Source organism: Cnephaeus nilssonii, assembly GCF_951640355.1.
Source record: "Cnephaeus nilssonii genome assembly, chromosome: 13".
NCBI lineage: Eukaryota > Metazoa > Chordata > Mammalia > Chiroptera > Vespertilionidae > Cnephaeus > Cnephaeus nilssonii.
Window position 1 is genome coordinate 46,173,320 of NC_137084.1, and position 16,503 is coordinate 46,189,822.

Consider the following 16,503-nt stretch of genomic DNA (forward strand, 5'->3'; position numbering starts at 1 on the left):
CTGTCAGGGGAGCGGTTAGGGGGTGATCAAGCTGGCAGGCAGAAGCAGTTATGGGCAATCAGGCAGGCAGGCAGGCAGGTGAGTGGTTAGGAGCCAGCAGTCCCAGATTGTGAGAGGGATCCCAGATTGGAGAGGGTGCAGGCTGGGCTGAGGGACACCCCCATCCCAGTGCACAAATTTCATGCACCGGGCCTCTAGTTAACTAATATTATTATACCAAGGCAAATAAGATATGGCTGCTGGTCTCAAAGTGCTCACTGTCTGGTCAGGAAAATAGACTTGTAAAAAAATTTTGTAACATATATGTCTTATAAGGGCACATACCTGGGTTGCAGGATTCCCTCTCCAGTTGATGTGTCTTTCTCTCTTACCCACACTTCCTTCCACTCTCTGAAAATCAATGGAAAGAAATATCCTCAGTGAGGATTAACAAACAAACAAACAAAAGTGCATCTACTGCATGTAACTAAATTATTACTTACTCCAGTATTAAAAAACAGGTTAGGGAAAAATGACCCACTATTGCTGTTGAAAAGCTTTTTTAAAGAGGCCTCTACCTCAAATATCTAATCTAGAATATCCTGTGCTGATCTGTTAAGTAATTATAATCAAAACTATCTATACTTATGGCTTAAAAAAAATCTATCCCTATTTATTTTCTGGGTATCATTCATAAAAGAAAACTTTTCTAAGATTTGAGTTTGGAGTATTGTTTTTATTCTTTCATGTAACTGTTGATGTGTTTTGTTTTGTTGTTTTTTTAGAAAAAGCTCTGCTTTTATTAAAACAACATTTACAAATAATTCATGTGGCTTCCGTGTCTCTCTCCCACTGCTCCCAGCTCATAAGCCGAATTTTTTTTTTTTTTTTGATTGCATAGGGGAAGGAAGAGGAAGAGAGAGATGGAAATATCAATGACAAGAGAGAATCATTGATCGGCTGCCTCCTGCACACCCCCTTCTAGGGATGGAGCCCGCATCCAGGGCATGTGCCCTGACTGGGAATCAAACTGTGACCTCCTGGTTCATAGGTTGACCCTCAACCACTGAGTCATACTGGCTGGGTTGTTTTGGAATTTTTACGTAGAAAATTGTTTTGGAGTTTATGACAAGATTTACAATAACTTTCAAGATCTTAAAAATAATGGAAAAGGAGGGAAAAGCAACATTGTCTAATCTAAAGGAGCTCTGGCTTGAGAGTTTGGAATCTTGATTTCTTACCACTTTGATTTCTTGCCACTTTATTATCCATGGACAAATTTCTGATGTGCCGATTCTTCAATTTATCTGAAAATGTTCAGAAAAAGAAGTATTTTTTCACGAGGATAATATAAAAATAATATAAGTTAAAAGCATAAGGCAATAAACAATAGTGTGATACTAAAAGTACATATTGAGATATAAGATGACATGCATAAAATTTTGCCTGTAATAATCACAGAAAGCTTCTGAAAGGAGATATTTGAGTTGGGCCTAGAGAGATAAATAGTGCTATACTATTAGAGAGAAGGAGCTAATAAACATTTTAAAAATATCTGCCACAACCAGGATGATGGTCTTGCTAATCAGATTAGCTTCCCAGAGAGAGAGAAAATCTTGATACCAGTTCTACTACTGTATTAAATATAAGGTGATCCAAACATCTCCAAAAGAGAGCCAGATGCTTTTATTTAATTTGATAGCCTTGCAAAGTGTAAAATACACAAATCACATAGCCACCACATTCACTCTATACACCAATATATCTTAAATAAGGAAATAAGAAAAAGTGTATATGAGAATAGATTAAAAGAACATTTAACAAGTTAGTTAACCCTCTTTAAACAGCTAATTAACAAATCAGTACTTGAGTATCTCAGTGAGATCTCATCTAATGTCTCAGAGAGTACTATTATATAAATTCTTCCTGCCAAAGTGGATGTCTCCTACGGATTGGTTCTAGACAGGAACTTAAGCAGATTTATTTAAATTTTATTATATTCCATTTATGCCACTTAATTACAAATTAGAGATGTAAATAAACTACTGTGTAAGCACACTTAGAAAAGAAGCTGACATTTTTTAATATCTCTTATGTACTAAGTATTATATATTCTTTCATATACTTTATATGGACTGACTTACCTATTATAATAAAAATATCAGCAAACCTGTATAGATATTATCATCTTCATTTTGTAGGTGAGTTAGTAGAGTTAGAGGTTAAGTAATCTGACCAATTTTTTTTCTATTTTTTTATTGATTTTAGAGAGAGAGAGGACGGGAGGGGGAGAGAGAAAAAAACTGATGTGAGAGAAACGTCCTGTGCGCCTCCTGCTGGAGATTGAGCCAGCAACCTGGGAAGTAGAATCAGTTGCTGAAAGTGAAACTAAAGAGAAGGGAAAGATCTAGGGAATGTGAGGCAAAATTATAGCATCTGTTCAGGTTTTGGCAGATATTTAAAATTTCACCTAACATAAGAACTAAAATGGACACAGAACTTCTGATGCTGGTTATTCACAAACAGGCTCTTAAGTTTTCCTCAAAGGTTAGCATGACTCTTAGTTATATAACTATATATTCTTAAAAATTCTGTTCTTTAAAATGTAATAAAAGATAATAAATGTTTACATTTAATTGGGAGAACTATACTTTCTTTGCCAAAGAATAATGATTTTAGTAACATCATTTTTTCCTTTCTTATTTAGGTCATGTATGGAATGTTGGTCTTCACATTAGTACTTCGATCAATTTATATTGTTACATGGTAAGTAGCTTGGATAATCACACTATGATTAGAGTACATTCAGGCAATAAATCTATAGCCTAAATTGAAATAATACATAAAACCCAATTCCAACAGGGATATTGAATGAAAACTATATAACCCAACATTCATTATGGTATAATTACAAGGAATACTAGTTCTTTAAGCAAGTTGCTAATAGGCACCATGTGAAAACAAGAGTTTCAAAATTAAAAGAAATTTGAGGAGCCCTAACCGGTTTGGCTCAGTGGATAGAGCATCAACCCTGCGGACTGAAGGGTCCCAGGTTCGATTCCAGTCAAGGGCATGTACCTTGGTTGCGGGCACATCCCCAGTAGGGGGTGTGCAGGCGGCAGCTGATCGATGTATCTCTCTCATCTGATGTTTCTAACTCTCTATCCCTCCCCCTTCCTCTCTGTAAAAAATTAATAAAATATATTTTATTAAAAAGAAATTTGAGGAAAGCTATATATGATGGCCTCCTTTTGTTTATAATGTATAAGTATATTAAAGCCTTTTAAAAATTATAGAGTAAAAAATGAGAAACTGATTCTGAAATTTACATAGGAAGGCAAAGAATCTAGAATAGCCAAAACATTTTTTAAAAAGAACAGTAAAGTTAGAGGACTTATTCTACTTGTTTTGCTCTGTGCCACACTAAGACAATGTGGTATTACTGGTAAGAATGAAATATAAATCAATGGAACATCCAAAAATAGGCCTATTCTAAAATAGACCTACATATCCATACTGACCTAATTTTAAATAAGCATCTAAGGTTTTTCTGTGAGGAAAAGGTAATCTTTTCAAATTGTGCTGAACAGTTTAATAGTCTTATTTTTAAAATTAACTTAAACTCACACCATTACAAAAATTTACTAGAAGTGAATCAAATTCCTAAATGTAAAAATTAAAACACTTTTAGAAGAAAATAGAGCAGAAGTTTTTGCAGGCTTGCTTAAGCAAAGAGTTATTAAATAGGACACAAAAAGTGTAAACTATAATGAAAATATTGATAAATTGAACTTCATCAAAATAACAAACTTTTGTTCTTCAAAAGACACTGTTAAGAATATGAAGGGCAAGTCACAGAGTTGGAGAAAATATATGCAAAATATATATCCAACAAAAGATTTACATTTAGAATATATAAAGAACTCTTACAATGCAATAATATGGCAAACAACAATTTTTTAAATGGACAAAGATCAGCAAACTATCAAAAAAGTTAGATGGTTGGCAGACACGCAGGTGAAAGGATATTCAATGGCATTAGCCATTAAAGAAATGCAAATTAAAACCACACTGCTGATGGGAATGTAAAATCACTTAGGAAAACACAATCACTTAGGAAAGCAGTTTAGCAGTCTTAGAAAGTTAAGCATTCACCTGCCATTCCTCTCCTAGCTTTTTACCCAAGAGAAATAAAAGCATATGTTTATAAAAAGACTTATTTATGAATGGTAGTAGCTGCTTTGTATGGCAAAGAAGACTGAAAATACCAATGTCCACCAATATTTGGACTGATAAACAAATTGTGATATATCTATATAGCGGAATACTACTTAGGAATAAAAGGAACTGATGTATTGATATATATAACTACATGGATGAATTTCAAAATAGTTATGCCAAGAGGAAAAAACACATACAATAAAGCAGATATGCTGTATTATTTATACAACATTATGAAAATGCAAACTCTACTTTTAGAGGTGATGGATATATTTATTATCTTGAGTGTGTTGTTGGTTTCATGGATACATATGAATATATTCATCAAATGTATACTTTAAATATATGCATTTTAATGTAAGTCAATGAAACCTCATTGCAGCTATTAAATATAGATATAAGCTGCTATTATTTTGAGTAACTCATCAAGCATCAGTTCTTATTGGTGAAGTAAAAAGAATAATGCCTGCTTCATAGGGTTTATTTGAAGATTTAATTTGTGTGTACGTGTGTGTGTGTGTGTGTGTGTGTGTGTGTGTGTGTGTGTGTAGTGTGTATCTAATTTACTATAGTGCCTGACACAGAGCAGGTGATTCAATGTTAATTATGTTCCACCACTCCCCTTGCACGTCCATGGAACTGATAAAGTTACTGGGGGCTTTTACATTACCTTCTTGATATACCTAGCCAAGTCTTAGAAACACATTCTCTCTCAGTACCTTTTAAAGGCTAAATGTAGGAGGAGAAACCAAGATGGCGGCATAGGTTAAACACCTAACCTACAGCCTGGCACAACAATTTCAAAAACACAACTAAAAGTCAAAACAGACATCATCCAGAACCACAGGAAAGCTGGCGACTGAAATGCCCACAACTAGAGGGAAAGAGAAAACCACAAGGAAAATCAGAGAAGCCATAAAAGCTTGAGGTATGGAGACACGGGCGGAGACACGAGCCCGCGCGCCTGCGGGGAAGGCCTGCGGGGAAGGCCTGCGGGGAAGACGGAGCCGGAGAGGAAGGGGCGGCTGACGGCCTGGCTGGCGTTCTCTGGCGGGAAGGAGATAAAAGCACGGGAATGTGCGCAGAGGAGGGACTGTTGCCTGTGCCGCTGGATTGCCCTAGCGGGAGGGAGACAAAAGCTCCTGACCATGCTGAACCCCAGTTCCAACTGCACTGAACCCCAGTTCTGGGAGAGACCCGGGGAAGCCAGGCTCATGCTGGGGAAAGCTGGGCTGTGGGGCAGAGGTGCAGAGAGGCGGCGAAGAGCAGAGCACCGGAGGCGCGCACGGGATTGTGCGCGGAGGATGGGCTGTTGACTGTGCCGCTGAGACGCCCTGGTGGGAAGGAGACAAAAGCGCCAGACAGCGGTGAGCCCCAGTTCCGACTACACGGAAACCCAGCTCCGGGCGAGAATCTGGGAATCCAGATTCATTGGGGGAGAGACTAGACTGTTTGGCAGCACGCGAAACTCCAGGGCGCTTTTCTCTCAGAGGTGTTTGCTGGGAGTACAGAGGGACACTGAGACACAGGAACCTCATAGGGCGGGGCTGACGGGAAGCCAAGGCGGTAGGCTCCGCCCTGTAACTCCGCCCCATCCAAGCTGAACACAGAGGCTTTTACAATTTTGCAAGTCTAGTTGAATGGGGCTGTCTCCCGGCATAGACACAGCTGATCCTCACAGCCAATTGGACTGGAGGTCACATCCTCCCAGTGTACCAACAGCATTCAAGGCTTAACAACACCAAGACTTTGCACTCAGCCCACAAAGGGGGGTATCAAGAGCGACCACCTAGGGAGATTGGGGAAGCTGAGCAATAGGGAGGCAGCCAAAAGGGGAAGACACCGAAACAGGTCACGAATATAAGGGATGCTGTAATTCCTGCTGAGGGGCCTCCGGCAGTAGCTGACCTACACTCCATTGGAGACCCAGAAACGAGGGCATCTAGTGGTCGGTGTGAGATGACACCAGATTTCAACCACTCGCATAAGGGACACATTCAAGAGGCAGACGCAGGGAGCGCCAAAGCTTTGCTGCACCAAGACCTGGCACATAAACGTGTCTCCCGCACAGCAACTCTTCCTTTATAGACACAGAGGGTCCGCACAGCCAAGTGGCCTGGAGGACAATTCCTCCCAGTGACACCAACAACAATCAAGACTTAACTATACAAACAAGGACCAAGATGGAGGCATAGGGCAGAAGCCTGATTGCTGCCTACCACAACAATTTTGAGACTACGACGGGAGAGCAGAGCAGACACCATCCAGAACCACCGGAGGGCTGACTGAGCAGATGCTCTACAACTAGAATAAAAGAGGGGTACGCGGGATGAAGCTGATGCCGGTGACCCAAAGACCACACTTTAAAAACTACGGCTCAGGCGACACAATGGCGGCCTGGAACGTGCTCGGTGCAGTTCCCCCAGCGGTCTCCGGCTGAGGGGAAGGCTCCACTCGCTGCCGAGCACGGACAGACAAGCCCCTGGGAGACATGGGGTGGGAGACTACGCGCTTGCTGACCTCCGAGTCCTTCAAGAATCTCAACTCCCCGGAAGCGGCCAGGTGCGCACGCTCGGCAACCGGCCACCGCTGCAGACCCAAGGGCCGACGCAGCCACCCCGGACCAGCCCGCCGCCGCGCACCGGGCACACCGGAGCTTCGCCGAGCCCGCTGCCCAACGAGTTCTGCAGTGGCTGCCCTGGAGCTCTGAGAAAATGGCCGAAGGAATTGCTGAGAGGGAATTGACCAACAGGAATTGGGATCAAGAAGACGAAACCCCGCTAGGTCCCGGATCCGGGTGAAGCCGCGCGCCCCTGGGTCCGGGTGAGGCTGGGAACTGGGTCAGGGTGAGGCTGGGTCCCAGGTCCGGGTTAGGCCACATGCCCCTGGAACCGGGTGAGGCCACGCGACCCTGGGTCTGGGAGAGGCCACGTGCCCCTGGGTCCGAGGGAAGCTAGATCCTGGGTCCGGGCGAGGCCGTGGGCCCCTGGATCCTGGTGAGCCTGGCCCCGGGTCCGGGTGAGGCCGTGGGCCCCTGGATCCGGGTGAGCCTGGGTCCCGGGTCCGGGTGAGGCCGTGGGCCCCTGGATCCGGGTGAGCCTGGGTCCCGGGTCCGGGTGAGGCCGTGGGCCCCTGGATCCGGGTGAGGCCACGCGACCCTGGGTCTGGGAGAGGCCACGCGCCCCTGGGTCCAGGTGAGGCCACGTGCCCCTGGGTCCAGGGGAAGCTAGATCCCGGGTCCGGGCGAGGCCGTGTGCCCCTGGATCCAGGTGAGGCTGGGTCCCAGGCCCGGGAGAGGCCACGCGCCCCTGGGTCCGGGTGAGGCCATGAGCCCCTGGGTCCAGGTGAAGCTGAATCCTGGGTCTGGGCGAGGCCGTGTGCCCCTGGATCCGGGTGAGGCTGGGTCCCGGGTCCGGGTGAGGCCGTGGGCCCCTGGATCCGGGTGAGCCTGGCCCCGGGTCCGGGTGAGGCCGTGGGCCCCTGGATCCGGGTGAGCCTGGCCCCGGGTCCGGGTGAGGCCGTGGGCCCCTGGATCCGGGTGAGCCTGGGTCCCGGGTCCGGGTGAGGCCGTGGGCCCCTGGATCCGGGTGAGCCTGGGTCCCGGGTCCGGGTGAGGCCGTGGGCCCCTGGATCCGGGTGAGCCTGGGTCCCGGGTCCGGGTGAGGCCGTGGGCCCCTGGACCCGGGTGAGCCTGGGTCCCGGGTCCGGGTGAGGCCGTGGGCCCCTGGACCCGGGTGAGCCTGGGTCCCGGGTCCGGGTGAGGCCGTGGGCCCCTGGACCCGGGTGAGCCTGGGTCCCGGGTCCGGGTGAGGCCGTGGGCCCCTGGACCCGGGTGAGCCTGGGTCCCGGGTCCGGGTGAGGCCGTGGGCCCCTGGATCCGGGTGAGCCTGGGTCCCGGGTCCGGGTGAGGCCATGGGCCCCTGGATCTGGGTGAGGCCACGCGACCCTGGGTCTGGGAGAGGCCACGCGCCCCTGGGTCCAGGTGAGGCCACGTGCCCCTGGGTCCGGGGGAAGCTAGATCCCGGGTCCGGGCGAGGCCGTGTGCCCCTGGATCTGGGTGAGGCTGGGTCCCGGGTCCGGGTGAGGCCATGGGCCCCTGGATCCGGTGAAGCCATGCCCCTGGGTCCGGCCGAGACCAAACCAGAGGGAGTCGGACCTGCATTACCACCATTTGTCCACCATCCAGAGCTGAGGGGTCAGTACCAACATGTACTCATAAGGAACTGGTGGACATTGATATTGGGTCTCAAAAGAACTGTTGGTCCAGAAAGAAACTCACTACAGACTGATTCATTTGCCTGTCAGCATAACTATTATTGCTCCGCGCACATTCAATTCCTATAAGTATATCTCTAGTGACACATGATGTCGCTCATCTAGGGGAAATGATGAACAACATAGACTGATGAACAAGAACAGAACCAGAAACAAGGAGGCATCGATCGGACTATCGGGCCTCAGAGGGAGGATAGGGGAGAGGGGGGAGAGATCAACCAAAGGTCTTGTGTGCACGCATATGAGCCTAACCAATGGTTAAGTTCAACAGGGGGTTGGGGCATCCATGGGGAGGGGTATGGGAGGGGAATGGGGGGATGAGGACAAATATGTGACACCTTAATCAATAAAGAAATTAAAAAAATAAAAAATAAAAAAATAAAGGCTAAATGTAATAGGCAAATGTATTAGATAATTTAATGAATAGGTTTGCTTTTAATACTAACAATAATCTTTCCTTCTCATGAAAGTGATTACTTCAAGCTCTGATCATGACATGACACAGCAAAATTTCATTGTGCTTTTTAATTTTTCCACAGGGTTTATCCATGGCTTAGAGGACTGGGTTATACATCTTTGGGTATATTTTTATTGGGATTTTTATTATGGAACGTAGATAACATCTTTTGTGATCCACTGAGGTAAGATACATTTTTAGTCTTTGAAAAATATTTTTGGAGCAATCTGTTAAGCAGAATTTCATAGGCATATAGAATTATTAGTGCCCTGAAGTGAATTTTTGCCATTATTGAAATTAAAAAGGTATGAAAAATATAATAAAGTAAACTTCTGGGAAGACTTTTTTAAATTTTTAAAAATTTAGACCTAAGAATATTTTGTAATATCTATAGAGATTTTTAATCAAATGTTGACTAAGTCTTTGAAATCTGCCTAATTTGCTTTACTGAATAAATAAGAGTGATTTAAAATAGGATATGAAATGCATGTATATAATTTTGTACTTTCACATGCTTAATGCTATTGTCTAAGAAAGGCAAGTGTTCCTTTTTTTCACCTTGTCAGCAATTATGTATTGACTGGAGTTTAAATCTTGGGTCTCTGGACCCAAGTCTGTTACTAAAACGCTATCTTTCTGGGCCTCAATTTCCATTAAAATTAACATGTTAAATAAATTAAAATAGTGGATTCTTCCAACTCAAAATTCACAGTTTTGCCAAAGCACAGAGGACTGTGTTGAACAGCACCACAGAAAGGCAATCAGCAAAATTCAGACTGTGGGAAATTTACAGGATGAATGACCTGATCTCAGCAGAGGGGAGGAAAAAAAGGAGAAAAAACATATAGATTAAAAGAGATTTATGAGATATATCAACCAAATGCAATATGTGTTAGATTTTGATGCAAACAACACCACTTTGAAAAAAACAGTTTATGAGATGATTGGAACTTTGATTGGTATTTGAATATTTGATGATATTAATGGATTATCCTACCTAATAAAAGAGTGATATGCAAATTAACCATCACTCCGCTACATGCACAAGCCACGCCCACCAGCCCATCAGAGCAAGTATGCAAATAAACCCAACCAAGATGGCTACAGCCACAGAGAGCAGGAGGGAGGCTTGGGTTTCCCAGGCAACGGATGAAGCCAAGCTTTCCGCCTGCCCTTCCCGGCCTAAGCCTCCACTCAAGGCTACAAAGTTTCAATTATAGAAGGTAAACAAATCCAAACAGAAATGGCGGCAGCCATGAAGCTGGAAAGAGCAGGAGGCTAGGGTTGCCCCCCACTTTCCACACACCCTGGCCGGCCCAGGCCTCCGCTCCAGGCTACAAAGTTTCAATTATAGAAGATATACACAAACCCCAACAGAAACGGCTGCCGGCCACAGAGCAAGCTGGAGGCTTGGCTCCACTCCAGGCTACAAAGTTTCAATTGTAGAAGGTAAATAAATTCCAGATACCAGGGCCTCCGCTTGGGTTGCCAAGGGGCGTGGCTAGCCTGCAAACCACCACAGGCCCCTCGCTCGGGCCACCCCATGCCCCAAGGGAACCCCCACCCTGATCCGGGACACCCTTCAGGGCAAACCAGCTGGCCCCCACCTGTGCACCAGGCCTCTATCCTATCTAATAAAAGAGTAATATGCAGATTGACCATCACTCCAACACACAATATGGATACCCCCATGTGGTCAAAGATCCTGCCCCCATGTGGACACAAGATGGCCACCACAAGATGGCCAGCAGGGGAGGGCAGTTGGGAGGCACCAGGCCTGCAAGGGAGGACAGTTGGAGGCAATCAACCCTGCAGGGGAAGGCAGTTAGGGGTGACCAGGCCGGCAGAGGAGGGAAGTTGGGGGCAAACAGGCTGGCAGGGGAGCAGTTAGACATCAATCAGGCTGGCATTGGAGTGGTTAGGGGGTGATCAGGCTGGCAGGCAGAAGTGGTTAGGGGAAATCAGGAAGGCAGGCAGGCGAGCAGTTGGGAGCCAGCAGTCCTGCATTATGAGAGGGATGTCCGACTGCCCGTTTAGGCCCGATCCCACTGGAGTAATATGCAGATTGACCTCCAAAAGGAGCCCATTGGGATCAGGCCTAAACGGGCAGTCGGACATCCCTTGAGAGGTCCCAGATTGGAGAGGGTGTAGTCTGGGCTGAGGGACACACACCCCCCGCCCCTGTGCACGAATTTCATGCATCGGGCCTCTAGTCCCATATAATAAAAGGGTAATATGCAAATTGACCCTAACAGCAGAACGACTGGGAAAGACTGGTCGCTATGACGCGCACTGACCATCAGAGGGCAGATGCTCAATGCAGGAGCTGCTCCCTGGTGGTCAGTGCGCTCCCATAGGGGGAGCTCCGCTCAGCCACAAGCCAGGCTGACAGCTGTGAGCGTAGCCTTAGTGGCGGGAGCCTCTCCTGCCTCTTTTGAAGTGCTAAGGATATCTGATATTCCTGTAGGGAGCAGGCCTATACCGGCCGGTGGACATCCTCTGAGGGGTCCCGGACCGTGAGAGGGTGCAGGCCAGGCTGAGGGACGCCCCCAAGTGCACCGGGCCTCTAGTTGTTAATATTTTAGGTATGCAATGGTATGGTTATGTTGTAAAGAGGTTTTAATCTTTAAGAAATACATACTGAAATATTTATAGATAAAATGATACAATATCTGGGATTTACTTTAAATAATATGGAGTGGTGGGGAGAAGTAGATAAGATAATACAAGATTGTTGTAACCATATGTTATAATTATTGAGGTCAATGGGTACATTCTTATTTTGCCTATTTTTGCACATTTTACTTTTTCCATAATAAAAAGTAAATGTTAAAATAAGTAAAATAGTTAAAATAAGTAAGATATGTAAAAAAGTTAAATAAGTAAATGTAGACTTTAATGTACAGAAGCAAACAAGTAATACACCTTGCTTTGAAAACAAAGATCTAATTGAGTAGTTCTGAATCTGTAATACCCATCAGAAACCCCATTAGAGCTGGTAATTGTCTCAAAATTAGATGGTAATTGTCTCAAAAATTCATGGGATATCTAGAAAAATAATTTGATGTTTCATGTTTATTTTCCCCTCTAATAAATGAGAATATTAATATAGTATACACTTAATCAAAAGATCTAGAATTTTAGCCCGACCAGCGTGGCTCAGTGGTTGAGCATAGACCTATGAACCAGGAGGTCACGGTTTGATTCTGTTCGATTCTCGGTCAGGGCACATGCCCCAGTTTTAGGGGGGGGGGCAAGGGGGGCTGGAAGGAATGCAGGAGGCAGCCGATCAATGATTTTCTCTCATCATTGATGTTTTTCTCTTTCTCTCCCTCTCCTTTCCTCTCTGAAATCAATAAAAATATATATTTAAAAAATCTAGAATTTTAGACTTGGCTATGCCACTAGCTGAGTGACTTGAGCAATTCAATTAATATCTCTGATGGAAGGAGACTTGACTTGGGGTGTGAACACATAATACAATATAGATGATATATGATAGAATTGTATACCTGAAACCTATGTAATTTTATTAACCAATGTCACCCCAATAAATTCAATAAAGAAGGGAGGAAATCTCTTTGAATTTTAGTTTCCTAATCTGTAAAGCAAAGCTAATAATAGCTACCTCAAAGACTTACTATGAAGTGAAATGATAAATACCAAAGGACTTTATAGACTGTGTGGTACACTTCTAAGGTGATGGTTGTATGCAGGACATAGGAAAAGCATGTATCTAGTTCCTTCAGTGCATGCTAAGTAGACCTGTTTCTGGGAAACATTTGTCCTATAAGGTGTTAATAAGATAATACCTAAATAAAAGGTTCCAGGGGTAAGTAGGTGACCTGAAAAAAAAAAAAGTGGAAGTGAACTCTATAAGTTAGGGTAGGACTTTTCAAAGTTTTTAATCTGTTAATATGCATCATAGATCTCTAAGAGAACAATAAATTATGTACTATTTCCCACATTTATTTTGACCACAGAGTCATTTCTTCAGAACTTCTGCTAGGAATACTATTCCTGAAAATACACTTTGCAAAACAGTATGGCAGATTGCAGCAGACTTGAGGAAATTAAGTAACTACCATTTTTGAGAATGGCACTTCAAAATGCTCTAAGACTGTCAGCATTAGTTGCTAAATATTTTTAAAAATTAACATAGTGATTTTCCCCCCTCTCCTCACAGGAACTTTCGAAAGAAGGTACCACCTATCGTAGGTGTTACCACACAATTTCATGCTTGGTGGCATATTTTAACTGGCCTTGGTTCTTATCTTCACATCCTTTTCAGGTAGGAAACAGACTTTTAAAACCTCGTTTTGGAGTGTTGTTGTGGTTTTTTTTTTTTTCTGTATTCTTTAAATAAGATGGTGTGTTTATAAAATGTTGGAGACGGAATCAGGAACTTATGATCCAGCTTTGCCTCTCCCACTTGGTGACCTTAAACAAGTTCCTTCCCTTCTAAAGCTCAGTTTTCTCATACTTAAAGTAAGACAGTTGTATTAATTAACCTCTGATGCATGATCTACATTTTAATGCAAGTAGGATATAATTTTTTTTTAGTACAAGTAGTATATAAATATTTCAATTTCTTATTGATCAGCATTAAAAAATAAACTTTGGAAGAAAAGCACCCAGATCCCCTGAGTAGGGGACTGGAAAAGTGAGTATCTGAAGTCCCCTGCTTAAATAAATTGGTTGCCACTTTGCTTTCCCTGCTCTCCTAATAAAGAGTCTATTGGAGGTCAGCCATTAACAGCAATGGAATCAGAATTCTCTCTGATCACCCTATTCAAATAATACTTCCATATCATTCTCTCTCCCCTTATCAGGTTGTGTTTATAACCTTTAAAGTATTTATAACCAGTTAGACGTTTATTTCATTGTTTACCTCCCCCAACTAGACTGTTAATTCCTTGAGAGCAGCTGGGACTTTATCTTATTCACTGCAACTCTCCCAAGTGGATAGAATGATGCCTGTCACATAGTAAGCACCCAGTATATATTGTTAATTGATTTAATGAATGGTTATGTATATATTGATCTCTTTACCAGGGGATCAGGCTATGTTTAATTTCAAATTCTATTCAAGAATTAAGAGAGCTGAAATATTTGTAGGCAAGGGAAGAAATTTTTCCTTTAGACCAATGTGAAAATTAACTTAAGTGAAATTTTTAGAATACCTCTTCAAAATAACATTTGCATTTCACCTATCTGGAGATCAACTTGTTTAGGCAACCAGAATTACCTAAAATTTAACTACCTGAGAATTACATATTAAAAAAAAAAAAAAAAGATTTCTGAGCAGCTAAATAGGAACACTGAGCTTGACCATGGAAGAGCTCTTTAAACTCTGTCTCCAAGTATGTTTATTTTACTTTTTGCATCTTCTTACTGCATTGGTTATTTGGATTCTTAATCCATAGCACATGGGAAATACCTAATTTAAAAGGGAAGGGATATGGGAGAAAATGCTTGGGGAAATTGACATGGTAGAAAAGGAAAAACAAGAATAACTATAAAGTGAACCCAATAATTAAAAAATGAGCACCTTAACACTGCACAAGAAATCCCAAGGTGGCTCATTTGGTTGGGCGTTATCTCATACACCGAAAGGTTGTAGTTTTAATTCCAAACCAGGGTACCTACCTAGGTTGCATTCTCTTCCTCTCTCTCTCTCTCTCTCTCTCTCTCTCTCTCTCTCTCTCTCTCTCTCTTTCTCTCTCTTTCTAAATCAATAAACATATCCTTGGATAAGGATTTTTAAAATATCACATATTAGAATTATCAATGATTATAAAAATAATGCAATTTCTATGCTTGAAGAAATAAATCAAACTTAAATAAGTTCAAGAAAAAAGAAACTTTTTCAAACAAATTTTTTAAAGAACCAAATAGAATCTCTAGAAATGAAAACTATAGTAACCAAAATGCTAAACTCACTGTACAGAACTAATAACAGATTAAACTCAATTGAAGAAAGAATTAGTAAAGTGGAAAATAGATCAGGAAAAAATTACTTAAATGCAGCAGAGACAAAAAATATGGAATTGAGGTTAAGAGAAATGGAAGATAAAGTGAGAGGGTCTAACATTTGTTTAATTGGAGTATAAAAAAAAATAGTGGGGGCGGGGGGGGGCGCCAATAGCCACATATTTCAGTTACTAATGTTACACAACAACCCCAAACTTACCAGTTTAAAATAAACCGTGTATTTTGCTCACAATTGTCTTGAATTTGGGTCTTGAACTTGGAAGGGCTTAGCCAGGCAGTCCTCACATGGAGCCTCTCATAGGGTTGGTGTCACATGTCAGCTCAGGCTGCAGACATCTGAAGGCTCCCACTGGAATAGAAGTACAAGAGGGCTCACTTATGTGGGGTGTCATTTGATACTGGCTGTTGCCTCGGAGCTGTGGCTATAAACTAGAGCTGCCTTCATGGGCGACTTCATCCTCAGTGTAATCAACCTTCATACCTGGCAGAAGCCTTCTCCCAGAGGGAACATCTCAAGAGAACCAGGCAAAAGCAGCAAGGCCTTTCATAACCTAGTCTCAGAGTTCATATGGTGTCACTTCCACCTTACTCTGCTGGTCAAAGTCACTGATTTAAATAGGAGGGACATAGATCCTATCTCTTGAGGGGAGGAGTATTGAAGAATTTAGGGTCTCTAAACTCAAGTCTGAAGAGGAGGCACTGCTCAGCTGGTGCTGGTTTCTGAGCTCAGAGGAGAGACCCCAGGCTGGACCCCAGGCCTCTGAAGAAGGGACTGCTGCTACAAAGTGCTGGTGCCACAGTGAGAAAGTGTTGTTGGGATGCTGATCACAGGAACCACAAGTCAGCAGCCCCTCATGAAAATAAAACAGGATGGAAGAAGTCCCTTCTTTCTCCTCTGGATTTGCAGTCTCTCTTGAATGCCCTCTTTTAACAGAGCCTATGAGGGAACATTTGTCAATGCAGAAGTTCGGTTTATAGTCTCAGCTCCTGAATCACAAACAGAATAGAGAAGGGTGGATTTGGAGCTGAGGTATAATAACTGATATAGCTGGTAACATTTAACAAGAAGAAAAGAGGAAAACCATAAATAACCAGTATCAGGAGTGTAAAAGGAAACATCATTACAGATGTTGCAAATATGAGAAGATAAGATTTTTTAACAACTTAATGTAATAGGTGCTTTTGTTTATGTTTGAAATTTTCCATAATAAAAAGTTTGAATTTTAAGCTCAGAACCTCATCTGGGCTAGGCACTTGATTGTATATACCTCCTTTAATCCTTTTGACAGTACTATAAGGCACGTATTATTTTATACTTGAGGAAAGACAAGCTCAGAAAAGTCAAGTACTTCACACATGATCTTCGTGTCATTGCCTGGATTTAAGCCCAGAATTTTTCTGTCTCCCCATAACAACCTAGGAAACCTTGGAAAGCATCTAATATAACTTCTTCGTTTGATGGTGAAGCAAACTGAGGCAGCAAGGTCACTTGCTCAAGGTCAAGTTCACTGGCCAGTTAGAATATAATGTATTGGCTAACTGTTAGACAGAACCTGAATTCAAGTCCTGTTTCTAGC

The 16,503-nt window shown here is 43.2% G+C and overlaps 1 protein-coding gene across 1 annotated transcript in view; it reads left to right on the forward strand.

The window, feature by feature from the left end:
- Positions 1–16,503, forward strand: part of ACER3 (alkaline ceramidase 3) — a 92,557-nt gene that overhangs the window by 63,941 nt on the left and 12,113 nt on the right. The window contains exons 7-9 of the mRNA XM_079788188.1: positions 2,687–2,745; positions 9,015–9,116; positions 13,119–13,223. Coding sequence (XP_079644314.1) covers positions 2,687–2,745; positions 9,015–9,116; positions 13,119–13,223 — 266 coding nt within the window. The remainder of the gene's footprint in view (positions 1–2,686; positions 2,746–9,014; positions 9,117–13,118; positions 13,224–16,503) is intronic.